Source organism: Typopeltis vanoorti, chromosome 10, assembly GCF_054136105.1.
Source record: "Typopeltis vanoorti isolate ZY-2024b chromosome 10, IOZ_Tvanoo_1.0, whole genome shotgun sequence".
Lineage (NCBI taxonomy): Eukaryota > Metazoa > Arthropoda > Arachnida > Uropygi > Thelyphonidae > Typopeltis > Typopeltis vanoorti.
The window spans coordinates 137,730,750-137,747,276 of NC_143558.1; the positions used below are offsets into that span (position 1 = coordinate 137,730,750).

A 16,527-nucleotide genomic window follows, 5' to 3' on the forward strand; every position below is an offset into this window, starting at 1 on the left:
AGTTTATGCAGTATGTTATTTCTAGTTCTGAGTTTGGCAGCAGTATTGGAGAGATGTCTATTAAAGAAGAGGGTTATGCCCAGATACTTTGGATTAAAATTGTGCGGTAGTATGTTTCCATTTAGTGGTACTCTTAAAATGTCTCATGCCATGCAATTGTTCAAATGGAAACAGCATGTTTCAGTCTTGGTAATGCTTGGAATAAGACGGCACTTCTCAAAGAAATGGTTTAGCTCCTCCAGGTCACTAGTTAGTACATGCTCTATAGTACAGAAGTTCTGGCGTTGGAATGCGATGCATAAATCATCAGCATATGTGAATTTTCTAGACGTTGCCTTTGGAAGGTCAGAAATATACAAATTGAAAAGAAGAGGGGCCAGAACTGACCCTTGTGGGAGTCCATTGTTAAGTGTTCTTTGCTTGCTCATATCATCATCATCTAAAACTACCTGTAGTGTTCTATTAGATAGAATTGTGTTGATCAAATGGGTAATTTTTTTACATTTCAGTATTTTAAGGAGCTTGTAGATCATGCCGTCCGTCAAGTCTATAAAGACTGCACCAGTTTTAAGGCATTTTTAAAAACCGGATTCTATATGAGTCATTAGGGTGAAAACTTGATCTTTACATTTGTGGCCAAGGCTGAAACCAGCCTGTTCATGAGGGAGAGTGTCAATAATAATAGTACTAATTCTATTGTCAATAAGTCTTTTTTTGTAACTTAAGACAAGACAGTGAGCAGTGCTAAAGGTCTATGGCTTTCAGGTTTATCAGCAGACTTTCCAGGTTTCAGGATGGCTATTATCTTTGATTTTTTTAATTCTGCTGGTAATCTACCACTCTGTAGAATATTAGAAAAGAATTTTGTCAGCCATTCCACTGTATTTGGTCCAGAGTTTTTTTAAAAACTCAGGGTGAATATTATCAAATCCAGGCGCTTTACCAGTTTTCACTCCCTGGAGTGCAGCTAGAAGTTCTTCTTTGGTCATCATCATCAAATTCCTGCCATGTACCCTCAAGGGGTGTACAGGATATGACAGTACTACATGAAAAAATTACATCATTACTAACTTCCTATCTACTACAATTTTCCTCCAAATCAGTCTGTTACTTGTCAAGACTCCAACATTATCAGATCTTATATTTCTATCGTCTAAGGCACTTTGTACTGTATCAATCCACCTATATCTTGGTCTTCCTCTGGGTCGTTTTCCTGCCAACCTGGCAGAGAACACTTGTTTTGCTAATCTTTCCTCTCCCATTCTATTTAAGTGACCATACCACCTTAGATTAGCTCTGCTAATGCATTCCTGGATGCTGACAATGTCAAGTTCTTTCCTAATATCCTCATTTTTAATATGATATTGCCATTGATGCCATCTGTTCATGCCTCTAATCTTTCTCAGGACTCTCATATCTGCGGTCTCTAGTCTTTGGTCAAGTGTTTTACTTCTGACCCAGCTCTCAGATCCATAAGTTAAAACTAGTTTGAACACTGTCTTGTATACAGCTAATTTAGCATTCCGACTAATTTCTCTCTTATTCAATATGAATTTATTCATTTGACTTCCTACCATACCAGCTTTGCTGATTCTGTTGTCTATTTCTATATTTAATTTACCATCTTCAGTAAAAATTGTGCCTAAGTAGCCGAAATGTTTTACTTGTTCCACAGGTTCTCCATTCATAACACAGTTGACATTTTCAATGATTCTGCCTATTTTTATTGCTGACCTTCATACCATATCTATTACAACAGTTATTCAATTTAGTCAGAGAATCTTGCAGACTTGTAGCGGATTTATTTAGAAGTATAACATCATCCGCATAAAGCAAAGAGCTGACATTAACATCCCCAATTTTGATATCAGGTTTAATACCACTTTCCTTCATAATGTGATCCATATAGATAATGAATAACAGAGGGGATAATGTACATCCTTGTCTCACACCAGATTTAACATTAAACCATCTTCCTGTACTTCCTTCAATTCTAACTGCTGACTTACAACTCAAATAAAGAATAAGTATTGCTTGATATAATTTTCCATTGACACCATATAACTGCAGCGTATTGAATAGCTTCTCTCTTGGCACCTTGTCATATGCCTTTTCGAAATCCACAAAACTTAAATACAGATCTTTGTTATATTCCCATGCTTTCTCGACTATTTGTCGTAAAGTGAAGATCTGATCCTGACAGCCTCTATTTGGCCTGAATCCAGCTTGTTCTTCACCAAGCTTTTCTTCCACAATTCTTCTCAACTGTTTCTCAAGTATACTTGCATAGATCTTGCCAGGAACACTCAGTAGGGAAATACCTCTGTAATTCTCACATCCAGTTTTATTTCCCTTTTTATATATGGGTACTATGAGAGCTCTACTCCAATCATCGGGAATTCGTCCCTCTGTCCAGGCTTTCTGAACTATGCAGTGCAGCCACTGTAAGAATTTTATACCACCATACTTCAGCATTTCTGGTTGAATATCATCTACTTCTGCTGCCTTTCCACATTTCAAGCCTTTGATGGCTTTGGTGAATGGATTCAATAGATTGGTCGCTTCAGAACAACCTTCTTTAAGTCTGGTCAATTTCTTCTTAATTATTTTAGTGTGGGTTTTTTCTGATTTAGCTCTGGACATATTCACTATCCAATTGGCAATACAGTTTGCACTAACAGCAGCTTTTGCATTGGGGCATTGGGAATTACCACCCAACTTTTTAAAGAGGCTCCAGGCCTTCCTGCTTGAATGTTGAAAGTTCAGCCTTTCAATGGTGTCAATCCATTCTTTCTAGCTTCATTTAAGCTGTCAATAAGATCATCTGCAACATCCACACGTCCACTATTCAGAAAGTCCTTATAAAGTGCTTCGCTGGTTTTGCTCCAGCCGGGTATGTATTCTTTTCTAGCACCTCTAGGGATGTGTTTTTTGGCTGTAGAAATTACTATTTTCACAAATCTTTGGTAGTTAAAGGTTGTGGTTTAATCCAGCGCATATTTTTATCTAGATCTGATGAAAAGCTGTTTCAGTTTGCCTTGGCAAAATTCCAACGTGGCATTGGTATAGTTTCAGTAATTGGGATTTGAGGGCCCACCTTAATAAAGACTGGGCGGTGTTGACTGTGGGAAAACTTCCTAAAACATGTTGGCTTTTTGGCACTGGGAGGCCCTTTTGATTGGTTGTTACAAAACATAAGTCAGGATTTGTGCCACTATTCCATCTAGCCGAGTTAAAAGTGCAGTTATCCTTGGGATTGAAAATCAGCTGTATGTTGTTTGCCTCTGCCCACTCAGGTAGCTTGGCACAATTTGCATCAGTTTCTCTATAACCCCATTGGGTATGATGACTGTTAAAGTCTCCAATATAAACAGCAGGATGCATTAAGGCTGGCAATACTTCATCAGGCCAGCTTGTAGATGGTGGCTTGCAGACATTAATTATTTTTAGGTCGTTAACTTCTATAATAACAGTAGATATGTTTGAAACATTGCTGGCAGAAATGAAATGGACCTTGGTAAGTGAGTTTCGGGCATAGGTGGCTACCCCATGCATCTGATAGTATGTTGCTTCTATAAGATTGAAACCTGGAACGGAGCCTCTTTCTCGCAGTTGTGACTCATTGCTTACACTGTCTCATTTTTGCGATGCTGTGCGGCCTCCTTCGTCAATAGTGTGTGCTTAGCTTTACATTGAATATGAGACCAATGATACTTGACTCTAACCAAGGTGTTCTGTTAAAATTTCAGGATTTGTGAAGTTTTCCGTCATAGGAAAAGTTTGAGAAATGCTGATATATATATATATATATATATATATATATATAATAGTATTTTACAAGAAAACAAAGCAAAAGACCACGTTTATTTCAGTAAATGTTATTTAAAAATATAAATATTTGACATTTTCAATGCAAACATTTGAGAATCTGCAAAAAAAAAAAAAAAAAAAAAAAATTGCTTCTATACTGTCAGTAAAGTGAAGCAATGTTCCATTGCACTGATTTGAAGAAAAAAGACAGCAAATTTACTATTACTAAATAGATTCGCTGATCTGTGGTCATTTCATGATTGATTATTTATTTTTGCACATGTGAAAATCGTTTTTATTTTTGGGAAGAGACATAATAAATAAATTTTACATAAAAAAAAAGGCAGATGTTGTAGGTCAGTAAAGGAAATTCCAAGTAACACAGTACAAGTAAAGACAGGTGACCTAAAGGTCGCTGCAACATAGTTAATATGTTAATGGCTCTAAAATTGCTGTTAAGTGATTAATGGCAGAGGAGGGTAATTATATGATAAAAGGTAGAATGTTGCTGAAGTTTTGATCCATGAAAATTGCTGGGGTGGTCTTTGCTATTTCATCCACCTCAGCTGGTAGGGAGGTTAACTTGTAATAGACTAATTTGGAGGAAAATTCTTGATAGGAGATTAGTAATATATAAACTTAATCATAGTAGCCTGAACACCCCTTGAGAGTACACATTAGGAAATTGATGACAATGATATATATCTATCTTAAATATTTCTAGACTTACAATACTTTTCTCACATTTGGAGATAGTGCATCAAAATCCTCAAGAATGCCTGATGCCATCCAGAAAATGGTGGTCTACTTAATAGATGATAGCCTCTCTCACAAATTCCCTTCAAGCTGGACACTCTCCATTTTTCTTTTCTTATATATTTGAAGTTTAGCTTCAAATATATCAAACCATTTTTCACTCTTTGTTTCATTCCACTTACAGGTAACCCTCGTATAACGCGGTACTTATATAACGAGGCCTACAAATTGTAATAACCCTTGTTCAATGCAGTACTTATACAACAATAAAAATACGTCTACACATTGTAATGACCCTTTATTTTCATATATTTTTCACCGTACCACTTAAAAATCAAATTTTATCTTCGTTAAATTTGTGTCTGCCCATATCGCGCATGTAGTTATAAGTAGTGAATTTATATTAGTGGGAAAATACCCTTCAGCATGCATGTACATCAATTGTTAATCGTATAAAGTGTTTATTGTTAAAAATTGTCTTCATTTTTTCTGCCAGGAAAGCGCATTAAAAATCATAAGCGTCTTAATCTCAAGCTGAGCACTTTATTTTCTGGTGAGTTACATACATAATTACAGTGGTATCTCGCTAATCCGAACTAATAAAAACTGTGCTCGTTCAGATTAGCGAAAAGTTCGGATTAGCAAATTTCCCCTCAAGAGGCAACAATAACTAGCGTTTAAGACAAAAATAATCAGATTCTAATGGTACATCAATTTAATTCTGTAAATAAATGAATTAACTGATAGAAAAAATGCTACTGTACTGTAATATAAAACTTAAAAAAATAATACAGTACGCAAGTTTATTTTAGTAAAATATTTAGTTTGTATTTACCTGTATTGTTGAGGATTCTGATTTAATAAAATTGCATAGTTGAATACATAACTTAATTTGTGTAAAAAATATCACTTTCTTGTACACAACACACACAAAAAAAGTTTCAATAACACAAAAAAAGTTTATTTTTTAATTTCTTTTTAAAACAGTCACTGGTTTTCTTTTGCTTCTTGGAAGCTAAACTTTTTTAGAATGCTTGTTATTGGAGCTGCATTAGCAATAAAATTTTGTGGAATGGCATATCATTCTGCTTAGCCCATTCTATACACATATTAAAACTCTCAACTGATTTTTCTTGTTTTACTTTTTTTTTCTTCGAATTCTTTATCGTCATCATCGTCTGCTAATTCATTCTTTAGCGTTTTAATTATAAATATGACGTTTAGCGTCATATTTATAATTTAAGCATCTGATTTGATTTCGAATTCACTTTCGGTTCTACATGTAATCCATTCCGTAACATCTGTTTGTGAAATTTCAACATTTGGATTTATATTTTTAACCAAATTATGCCCGTTTTGAATATCTGCTTTTTGTGTATCACTCTAATTATCTTCGTAAATTCTAGAAGGCCACTTTTTCCATGATGCTCGACAGCGATGATTCATGCTGACAATATAGTACGTACTGTACAGTATAAAAAAGCAAACGTGAACACACGATAAATCAAAATAGGCCTACAGTGTAACCATACAATCAACAGTATGAAAAATATATATATACTGTACTGTAATAATAATAAAATAAATAATAGTTAAAATAATAGAACACAAAATAATAATACGTAATTATTATTATTATTATTATTATTGTTCCGGGAAACTCCAAGGAGTCGACAGACTCATCGAGGGAGGCCCTAACATCATGTCAAGAACAACTATTCAACATTCACACAGTATCTATCATACCTTGCCTTGAACTCATTCACGGTCGTAGCACCCACGACAGACTCTGGAAGCTTATTCCACTCATTTACCACTCTCCAAGTAAAGAACCTAGCTCTAACACCCTTGTCAACCACGCTCTTGCCCAGCTTCCATGCATGGCCCCTAGTCCTCCCACCACCAGTCATATTTTCAAATAAAATAAACAAATAAATTCAAATAAAAGTAATAAATAAAACTTTTTTTTTCTTTCAAACCGCAGTTCGGATTACTGGAGGGTTCAGATTAGCGAGATACTACTGTAATTTGTAATGCTTTTTTTTATGTAAAAAAAAAAATATTGTTATAGTATGAATTTGGCAAAGTCTTCCTTCTTTTCTTTCTCCAGAGCAGTGAGAGAGTGATCTAAGCCTTTAGCTTTCCCTCCAGCCTGAAGGATTATTATCAAATATTTCTAAGACTTCGATTATATTTGAAATAGAAACAGCAGCAGTAGAAGTAATAATATTTAGAATTTTTTTAAAGAAAAATAAACAAATTATTATTATTATTATATGTAATAATAATAATAATGGCCACAAACTGCAATGAAAGGGAAAAACCAACATTGAAAAGAAAATTTATTTCTCTCTAGAAAAAATTAAAATCTTGGATCGGTTGAAAAATGGAGAAAAAACAGGAGCTGTTGTGAATTCAAACAAATCAACAATTCGAAAACAAAACAAAAAAAAAAATGAACATAAAATCCAAGAAAGTGTTTATTGCTGGGTCAATGATAACTGCAAAGCACGTTGCTCGTGTATGCAATATTCTAATGGGAAAAATAGAGAAATCTCTAATGATTTGGATAGAAGATTGCACTCAAGAAAATTCCTTTGGATGGAAATCTTATTAAACAAAAAGCTCTCACGGTTTATAAATATGATGCAGACCAGGTGTTCAATGCGGATGAATCCAGGTTATTGGAAAAAAATGCAAAAACACACCTATATTTCGAAAAATGAAAGTCAGCTCCTGGATTCAAAGTTTCTAAAGATAGATTACTCTACTGTTTTGTAGTAATGCATCAGGTGATTACATGACAAAACTAATGTTTATTAACCAATCCTCAAATCCTTGTGCTGTGAAAGATTAAAATATGCACTTTATTTTGCCTAAAACATTTATGCATTATGTGCAATGAAGTTTATGTACAATTTGTAAATTTATAATTTTATACTATGTATTTGTTTCATAATTAATATTTTCATAACTTGCATGAATTACCTGAATTAAATAAAAATATTTTTTTGTTGGATATGACATCGTTGTTTATATAATTAAAAAAAAAAAAAAACGATTTCGGAACATTACCTTTTTCTATGTGATCTGAGTCTCGCATAACATGATTTATATAACGTGGCATTTCTATGGAACCTAACATCCGCGTTATACGAGGGTTACCTGTACTTATGTTCTTTGGCAGAGCCATCCTAATCACTTGACATCACACTGTTTCGTTATAGGTTTTGTTTGTATGAGCGCGGCTAATCAGTCTATATATGCACGTGCACACACACACAGACTGATACTTAAGAAAAAGTGGCTTCAAAATGGAGCCCATTGGGCCCTACTTTTTTATATTACTCCATTCATGAAAGGTTGTAAATCTGTAGTACAAGTTCCTAGTTCACCTTCAGTACTTGTACTACAGATTTACTTTTAATTGGTGTTTATTTTTTGGCATAACCTGAAAATCCTCCTTTAGTAATCAAATGGGGCAGTGGCACAACTGTAGATTCTTCCATCACCAATCTTTGCATTTAGCACAGCCCTAAACTCTGCCCCTACCCCCTCAAATCTGCAATATAGCTAAGCCACATTGAAGACATTCTCCATTTAGCCACATGGTGAGAATGTGTTAAAAACAAATTTAGCACACCTCACGCTAACTCCTGAGGATGTGTTTCACCGCTGAAAAGGAAAACAAGAACTGCCTGCCCTATCTTGACATCCTGGTCAAGAACTGCCAACAGACCAAAAGAAACAATTGTTGATGAAAGCTATGCAGAAAAAAAGAGGCTCTAGTGGTAAAAAGTGGCCATGGAGAGCGAGTACCGTATGTTCACAAATCAATGGCTGAGAAGACTTCTCTTGCCCACCTTCAACCAGCTCCTCCTAAACACCCAGCTAAAAAGATGTTCTGGGGTGTCTTACACATGACGGTCCAGGATCACTTGTGCCTGTTGACAGTATGATTAAAAATGACCAGTGCATAAAAATAATGGTGAATAGAGTGGTCATACAGATCCAGAAAGACAAAGAACTCATCTTCCAACAGGATCTTGCACCATGCCACACTTCAAAAAAAGTTCCTCAAAAATCACAGTATCCAATTGCTTCAGTGGCCAGGTAACTCTCTTGATATTAACCCAATAGAAAATTTGTGGACCATAATGAAAAAGAGACTTGCAAAATTAAATTGTGATACAAACGATAACTCAATACAATCCATTTTAAAAGTATAGTTTCAAGATGCAGAAATAAGAAAATGTGTTCTACATTGGTAGAATCCGTACCTAAGTGAATTAATGAACTTTGTAGGAACAGAGGAGCATATAAATTATTAGGTAAAGTTGGAGTTTAATTTTTGTACTTATTTTCTTGCAAAATTAAAATTTTTCTTTAAAATGTGAGTGTTTGGATTAATTTATTTGCTACTGTATATTATATGTGTGTGTGTGTAGGTATGTAATATGTATTTGTACTGTATGTGTGCTTACTGTGATTAATTTTACTGTGGAGAATTTTTTTTTCATCAAATTATTTGAATGTTGCTTTATATTGCCATTATAATGATAGTGTAAAGATGTTTGATAAAGAATATGAGAAAAATGCTTTTATGACCTTGCCTTTCAAATCAAGAAAATATATGTATTAAATATGACTAAATTATACAAAAAAAAAAAAGATTTTTGAAAACCTGTTCAAAAAACAAAATATAACTAATACATGTGAACTAGTTGATGCAGTATAATTAAAAAAAAAATTAAAAGAAAATCTTAACAAAAAATGGAAATTTTGTTTTATTTTGTTTTAAAACAAAATAGGATTCTATTCTAAAAATTGCAATTCCTTAACTCAAACGGTGCTCCATCTTTGGTGAAACAGGTGAGGAGCATAGAAGAAAGATTTATTGGATAAAGTTCTATGGTCATTTTTGATCCTGATAGTCATCAGTATGCAGCAAGCAATTTAAAAAAAAAAAAGACTACTGACTCTGAAGATTGAAAGGAGCAAGTTTTTACGACTACAAGTACTTGTTCTTAAAGAATTTTAATTTGCATCAATTTCGACTTAATTTGCAAACAAAGGTTAAACGCCCTGCTATGGTCAGGGTAATATGAAGATAATAATTTATTTCAGAATGAGAATAGATAAGCTCCTCCAAATCCTCAAAGCGCATTATAGCACATTCCCTGATGATGATGCTCTTTTTTGAAGAAACTTGAATTTGAATCCTGTCTATGGTGCAATGAACTTTTATAAGGTTTTATCATCTGAAGGCGAGTTAGCCAACCTCATAGGAAGCTAGATGGTTTTCTGTGATGAAGCTGTGGTTTTCATCCTCTAAAAACAGCAAATTGAAGAGAAAAATATTTTCAATTAACAGGCATAATTAATAAGCCCCATAATTAGTCAGTTTGGCTATAATTAAAAAAAAAAAAACGGTAATCACATCTGATGTCACCCAAAGACCAGGATTTGTTCCAAATTTTGCCACTTCTTTGGTTTCATTTTGTTGTTCGTTGGGACCTTTCAAAATTTGGTACAGTTTATGACTACAAGCTTTCATGCTGTGAACAGATTTCTGGCTTATGTTTTCCCACACTTTGCCAGTGTTGCTTGCATCATCTCTGGTAAGAATTCTTAATGAACTCTTCCAGAATTCTTTAGATGTTGGCTTTCCTTTCTCAATCAGTTGCCTCAAAACATTATTGGAAAATCAGTTCATGGTACTTAATTTAAACTTGATGACACATAGCTCCATTAGCTGAATCATATAGGTGGTGTTCAACAGGAATTTTTCACTTATGAATCCTGTGTAATAATTTGTAATTTGATTCTAAGTTTCCAGGTAATGCATTATAGGAGGAGCTTGTCATACCAAGTTCTTAGTATGAAGATATCACTCTATTGCTGTTGTGAAACAAAAAAACTTGGAAAAATTTCATGGTTGATCCACACTTTACAGTTACTGGACTTAAAATTTACTAGAAGTTAAGACTTAATCACATTCTTTTGTGTTCTTGTAATGATAAGCTGTGACTTGTCTCTGCTTAATATAATTTCTTTATCTTATTTTTATTTTTTTATTTTTTTCAGGAATTACAAATTTTGATTTACTGGGTGATTTTGGACGTATCAATTGGCTAGGCAACTTTTATATTGTATTGTTTTATAATCTTGTCTTTGCTGTTGCCACAGCTTTATGCCTAGTGACAAAGTTTACTGCAGCAACAAGGCGAGAACTCCTGTATAGACTTCGTTGTCTTACCAACTGGAACATTCACAGAGACCGTGCCCATTCCTCCAGAAGTATGATGTTCCTCAAAGAAGACTAACAAAATTAATATTGGATATGTTTTACAGACTTATAAATGCAAGTATGGAACTAGCTTTTTTTGTCTGGTGTTATAGACATACTATTTTTTTATTGTTCATAAGAAATCAGCCATTAATGAATCATAGTAATTAAAAGCAGTGAATGTGATATTATATATAAAAAAAGTTTCCATTCTATTGTGGCTGTGTATATAGATGAAATTCTTCCACTTTCACATATATATATATATATATGTATATATATCATGTGCATGTTATGTTTATTTTTAAATGGCAACTTCTTTAAAATTCATGTCTTTAAAAAAAACATCTGTAACTAGTATCAGAAGAGATTTCTTTTCCTCTGACTTCAAGCCACACTACTATCAGTTGGACAGAAATTGCTATTTCAAAAAAAAAAAAAAAAAAAAATCAATTAGATTTAATCGTTTTTTTTTTTAAATTCAAAATGCAATTTTTTATTTTACTTTTAATGAAGATGTATATACTCGGCCTTAAATATATTAATTAAAAAAATAACCTGTGAAATTACTTTGAAATTCAGCAGTTATCATGTTTAGTTAATTGCTGTAGTTTGAAATGAGCTATTTGTATGAAAATAATATAATGAATGTAGTAGTTGTTTTTGTAATGCATACCAAAGAAATATACTTTTTATTTATCAAGATAATCGTCAACTGGGAAAGCATCTTATCTGTTTGTGTTTATAGCGAGCTATTGCCTTTCATGCAGTTTTAAAAAATAAATAAATTCATATATTTGCTGAAATTACGACCAAAACTGACTCTACCAAAACATTTCATTACTTAAATGATGCATTTAAGAAAATATTAAGGGACTGTTTACCAATTGCCTAATAAATAAACATATGTTTACCAATTGCCTAATTAATAAACAGATAAGCATGTGTGCACCTGCACAATCATTCATTTGTTCATATTCAGGTTCAAATATGTATATGCACTTTGTTTTCCTCTGCATTATATCTTAGTGTTTATTCAAAATCATTGCTATGATGAACCATGATTGCATTTCACTCTAATTTCTTATAAATTTGGTAATGTAATAAAAATTTTCTAATAACCAAAAAAAAAAAAAATTAAAAGTATACTTAAACATTAATAACCTTAATCATTGAGTATGTTTTGCAGTAGTGTCATGTTCTTCTAGTATTCAATTTATCTCAGCATGTTAGTCATTAGAAAACAACCATATATATATTGTTTTTTAAAAAAGGATACACAGGGATAATACTAGAGGTTTTATGTTTTTCTTGAGGAATGGTACAGTTTCAGTATTTTCACTACCACCAGCTGGTACAGTAAATTATTTGAAATGGAGTGGATAATTGAAATACCCCTTTTCCCCTGACCCAAAATAGAAACAAAATTGGTTTTTTGGAATAATATGCACCTAACAGAGATAGTAATCTAATCTTAATAACTAGCAGATGTTATTGAATTTATTAATTTTTATATTATTATTTATAAAATATAAATACTGACTCACTGATGTTTTGACTACCAGTAATAGTAAATATCTCGAATACTGGTCTTTCTAAACAATGACTGTATATAGTTATAAATTCTGTGTCTGCCACAATCTAGGCAGGATTTGTGGCACTAAGACAAATGAGCAGAAGTCAGGTAGTAGTTTGATTAATTTTTATTAATCATTATTACCTGACATTATATTGTGAAATTAGAAATACCATTAATGTTATTCTTAATGTTATCCATTAAGAATAACAGATAAATCTTAGTTAAAGAGATAAATCAAATGGTTGAAAGGAAAGTGCAAGTAAATGACTATGTACAAATTGCATAATCATCATGCCACATGCAGTTCTTAATTCATTTGAAAAGAGGATTTCTTTACTAGAAATAAAATTATTTACTAATTTTCATGCTTTAAAAATTCTTGAGAAATTCCTTAAGGACTCATACTTCGCAAACTGTAATGCAGCTGCAAACATTTTTATAGTTTATGCATTTTATTTCTTTTAAGGTATTTTATGAGCTAAAATTTCTGGCCAAAGGTAAAGAAGCATGCAGCTTCCAAAGGACTCCTCCTAGCACACTCATGATTATTATTGATAACAGTGCTTCACAATATAAGAAACACAAAGAGGAAAGAATACAGTTACTTATTGAATGTGGTAATAGTAGGCTGGATTCTACCCAGCATCGTTCAGAGCACAACTACGACTGTGGTAAGCACATAGCATTAACTAGATAGTTGTAGAAACAATTTGAATTGTGTCAAGAATTATAGATGAACATTCATTTTCCCAGGCATTGAGATTTTTATCTGCCACTATTCAGATGATCATACTTTGCCATGTGGCAGAAGTTTATATTGTTTTGACACAGCCCATATCAAAGCAAAATATCAGCTGGATACATAAAAAAAAGCTCAGATATTGGTGGTTACTTTATTTATAGATGTTTCACAGTATAAAAAACACCATGTGAAAAAAAAATATAGTTTATTGAATATAGTAATATTCCACTGGTTCTCTACCTAGAATTGTCAGATCACATTTACAATTGTGGCAAGCACACCACACTCAACTAGATAGTTGAAGAAACATTTCAAATTGTTTCTACAATTTGAATTGTTTCAATGCTGTTGAACACTTTGGAAGATGAATAACTTTGGAGAAGCACCTCAGAATTTCATAGAATTCATTGGTTGGATATTTATCTCTGCTGATGCTACCTCCCAATTCCTGTTGGGTAAGTGGTTTTATCCTAGTTGTATTCTTAAAATGTCTGGTGATTCACTCATAAACTTGCTTTATATTTAAATATGCAACTCAGATTTTTTTATTTGTTTAATTTAATTTAAGATTAGAAAATATGGTCTGTACCATCCAGATTATTTCTGCAAACAATTTTGTAGAAACAATTTAAATTGTTTCTACAGCTATCTAGCTATGTGCTTTCCACAATTGTAGCTGTGCTCTGATGATGCTGGGTAGAGAACCAGCAGAATATTAATATGTTCAATAAATTTTTTTCCTCATGGTGTTTTTATACCATGAAGTACTGCTATAAATAAAATAACCACCAACACATAAGCTTTTTTTTTTCATATGTATCCAATTGATATTTTGTTTTGATATGCTGTGTCAAAATACAGTATAAACTCCTTCCAAATGGCCAAGTATGATCACCTTAATAGCAGCAGCAGCAGCAGCTATAATTCTTGAAACATCTATATAAAGTAAACTTGAAGATATAGCTTTGATAAGTAGCAAGTTAACTATATGGTTAATTATGCTTTACCAGGTGTTTTCCTTTTTAGAATAGCAACTATATATAATATTTTAGTAAGCTCACCATCTTACTAAAATCTTATTTCAGCTTAAATGAACTGAATAAGTGGCTTATAGCAAGGGAATGTACTTATATTCAGATCATGTCATTTCTAATAAATAGCTGGTTGGTGAAATGTGAAAATTATGTATCATTAAAAAAAAAATTGAACTTATTTAAACACACATGCTCATGCATATGTCATGTATACAGCAGAGAGGCTTATTGTTATTATCAGACCTCCAGGGTGTCAATGACTCATTGATAGAACTCATCATCATTCGAATTAGATGCACTCACTACTTCAGCAGGCAAATTGTTCCACTAATTGATGGTTCTGTGAGTGAAAATCTAGCTCTCACTGCTTTCTTAATCACACTCAAACTTCTATGGATATGCCTTGTCCTCTCCTCCCATTTTCCACATAATGAAAACTTTCATCAACCAATATCCTATAATGCCCTCTCAGAAGTGTGTATAGACTTATATCACCCCTCTTTCTCTTGTCTACCAGTGTCTGCAGTCCACATACTCTCAATCTATCTGCAGTTATCCTGTGAGTTGTATTTGCAAATTTTGTTATGTGACCCTTGAACTTCAACTTCCTATCCATCATAACTCTAAGATCTCTAGCCTCATCAGTTACTCCAAGCATAATCTCACCAATATAATATGCTGTTGAATATCTCATCACACCAAAGTGCATAACATTATACTTTTTAACATTGAACTGATAGCCATTATTTGTTTGCCCACACTTCCAGCCTATTCATATAGGCTAGAAGTGTGGCCTATATGAATAAGTTCTCTGATTATCTTGCTTAGCTTTGTATCATCAGCACTAACAATTGAAGATCTCCTGTCAGGCCCTTTCCAGTATCATTAATATATAGATTAAACAACAGTGGTCCAAGGATTGATCTCTGGGGTACACCACTAGTCTCCTTAAATCTGGTAGTTCCTCCCCCCCCCCCTCATCCCATATATTACTCGTTGATACCTTCAAGTTTTCTCCACTCGTTAAATAAAATCAATAGCTTCTATTCCAATCCCATATTCTCCAGTTTATGCAACAACCTTTCAGGTGGTATCTCAAATGCCTTAGCAAAGCCCAGAAAGTTTTCCAAAGAGTAATCCATGAGTTTTTACCCACTTGCCAGGAATGGTGTATATGCCTCATGTACCCAGAAGTGATGAAGAGTACATCATTTATTGCTGTTAATTTGATGTATTATTTATCATATTGAAGTTTTGTCTGATAGATAGTATATTTGATAGATAATGCAAAAATGTTAATAAAATAAACAGTTTTACACTATACCTTGGGAATTCATGCATATGTCACTGATGTACATATGTACAGACATGCTAATATACTGATAATGTGTTCTGCAACTCTCTCACTCAAAAAAAAATAATGAAAATTAAAGTTGTAAACTTATTGTACTTTAGTGCCATGAGTTGGCTAAATGTCAGATAATCTAGAAATCCAATTCTGGAGAGCAAATATGGAACTTTCTCAAGCTACTTCAGCCTCTATTAAGCAGGATGGTGGTCACGCACCAGATAATAAAATTCACTTATCATCTGATACAAACATCCAAGTTAGCAATGCTGTTTGAACATGTAATTTGTTGGTCAAAAAGTGTAATTGCTATCCATTTGGTCTTACTAGCCATATGAAATACAGCTGACCCTAGAACAGTGCAGGGGGGGATTAGGGACACTGACCCCACACACACACACACACAGTCAAAAATACACGTATAACTTTTGACTCCTCAAAAACTTGACTACTAATAGCCTACTGTTGACCAGAAGCCTTACCAATAACATAAATGGTTGATTAACACACATTTTGTATGTTATATGTATTATATACTATATTCTTACAATAAAGCTGGCTAGAGAAAAGAAAATATTATTAAGAAAATCATAAGGAAGAGAAAATACATTTATAGTACTGTAAATGTATTTTCTCTTACATATGATATTTACTGTGTTTAATGATACTGTGAGTTTGCATGGTCTGTTTACAAGATGAATCGTCTGTCAGTACCTACATCAAAGATGAAATGATAATGTGAAAAAGAAATTCATTTATTTACAGGTATTATGTTCATGCATTAACAATGAAGAAGCAGAAATATGATTGCTTTATGGTATTGAGTATAATCGATACAATTGCTTCACAGTAGCCTAGCCTATACACTAATGAATGAATCGCTATAAAATTTTTGTGGCATGCAGTATTACAGTCATATTCATAATACTGTAACATAGTTACTTTTTACAAAAAGGACTTACCTGTGAT

The 16,527-nt window shown here is 33.0% G+C and overlaps 1 protein-coding gene across 3 annotated transcripts in view; it reads left to right on the forward strand.

The window, feature by feature from the left end:
- The window catches only part of lili (LMBR1-like protein lilipod), a 434,111-nt gene extending 421,751 nt beyond the window's left edge, over positions 1 to 12,360 (forward strand). For all 3 annotated transcript variants that reach the window (XM_090398849.1, XM_090398851.1, XM_090398850.1), the window contains one exon: positions 10,654 to 12,360. In XM_090398849.1, coding sequence (XP_090254975.1) covers positions 10,654 to 10,892 — 239 coding nt within the window. In that variant the 3' untranslated portion in view covers positions 10,893 to 12,360. The remainder of the gene's footprint in view (positions 1 to 10,653) is intronic.
- The last annotated feature ends 4,167 nt before the right edge of the window (positions 12,361 to 16,527 follow it).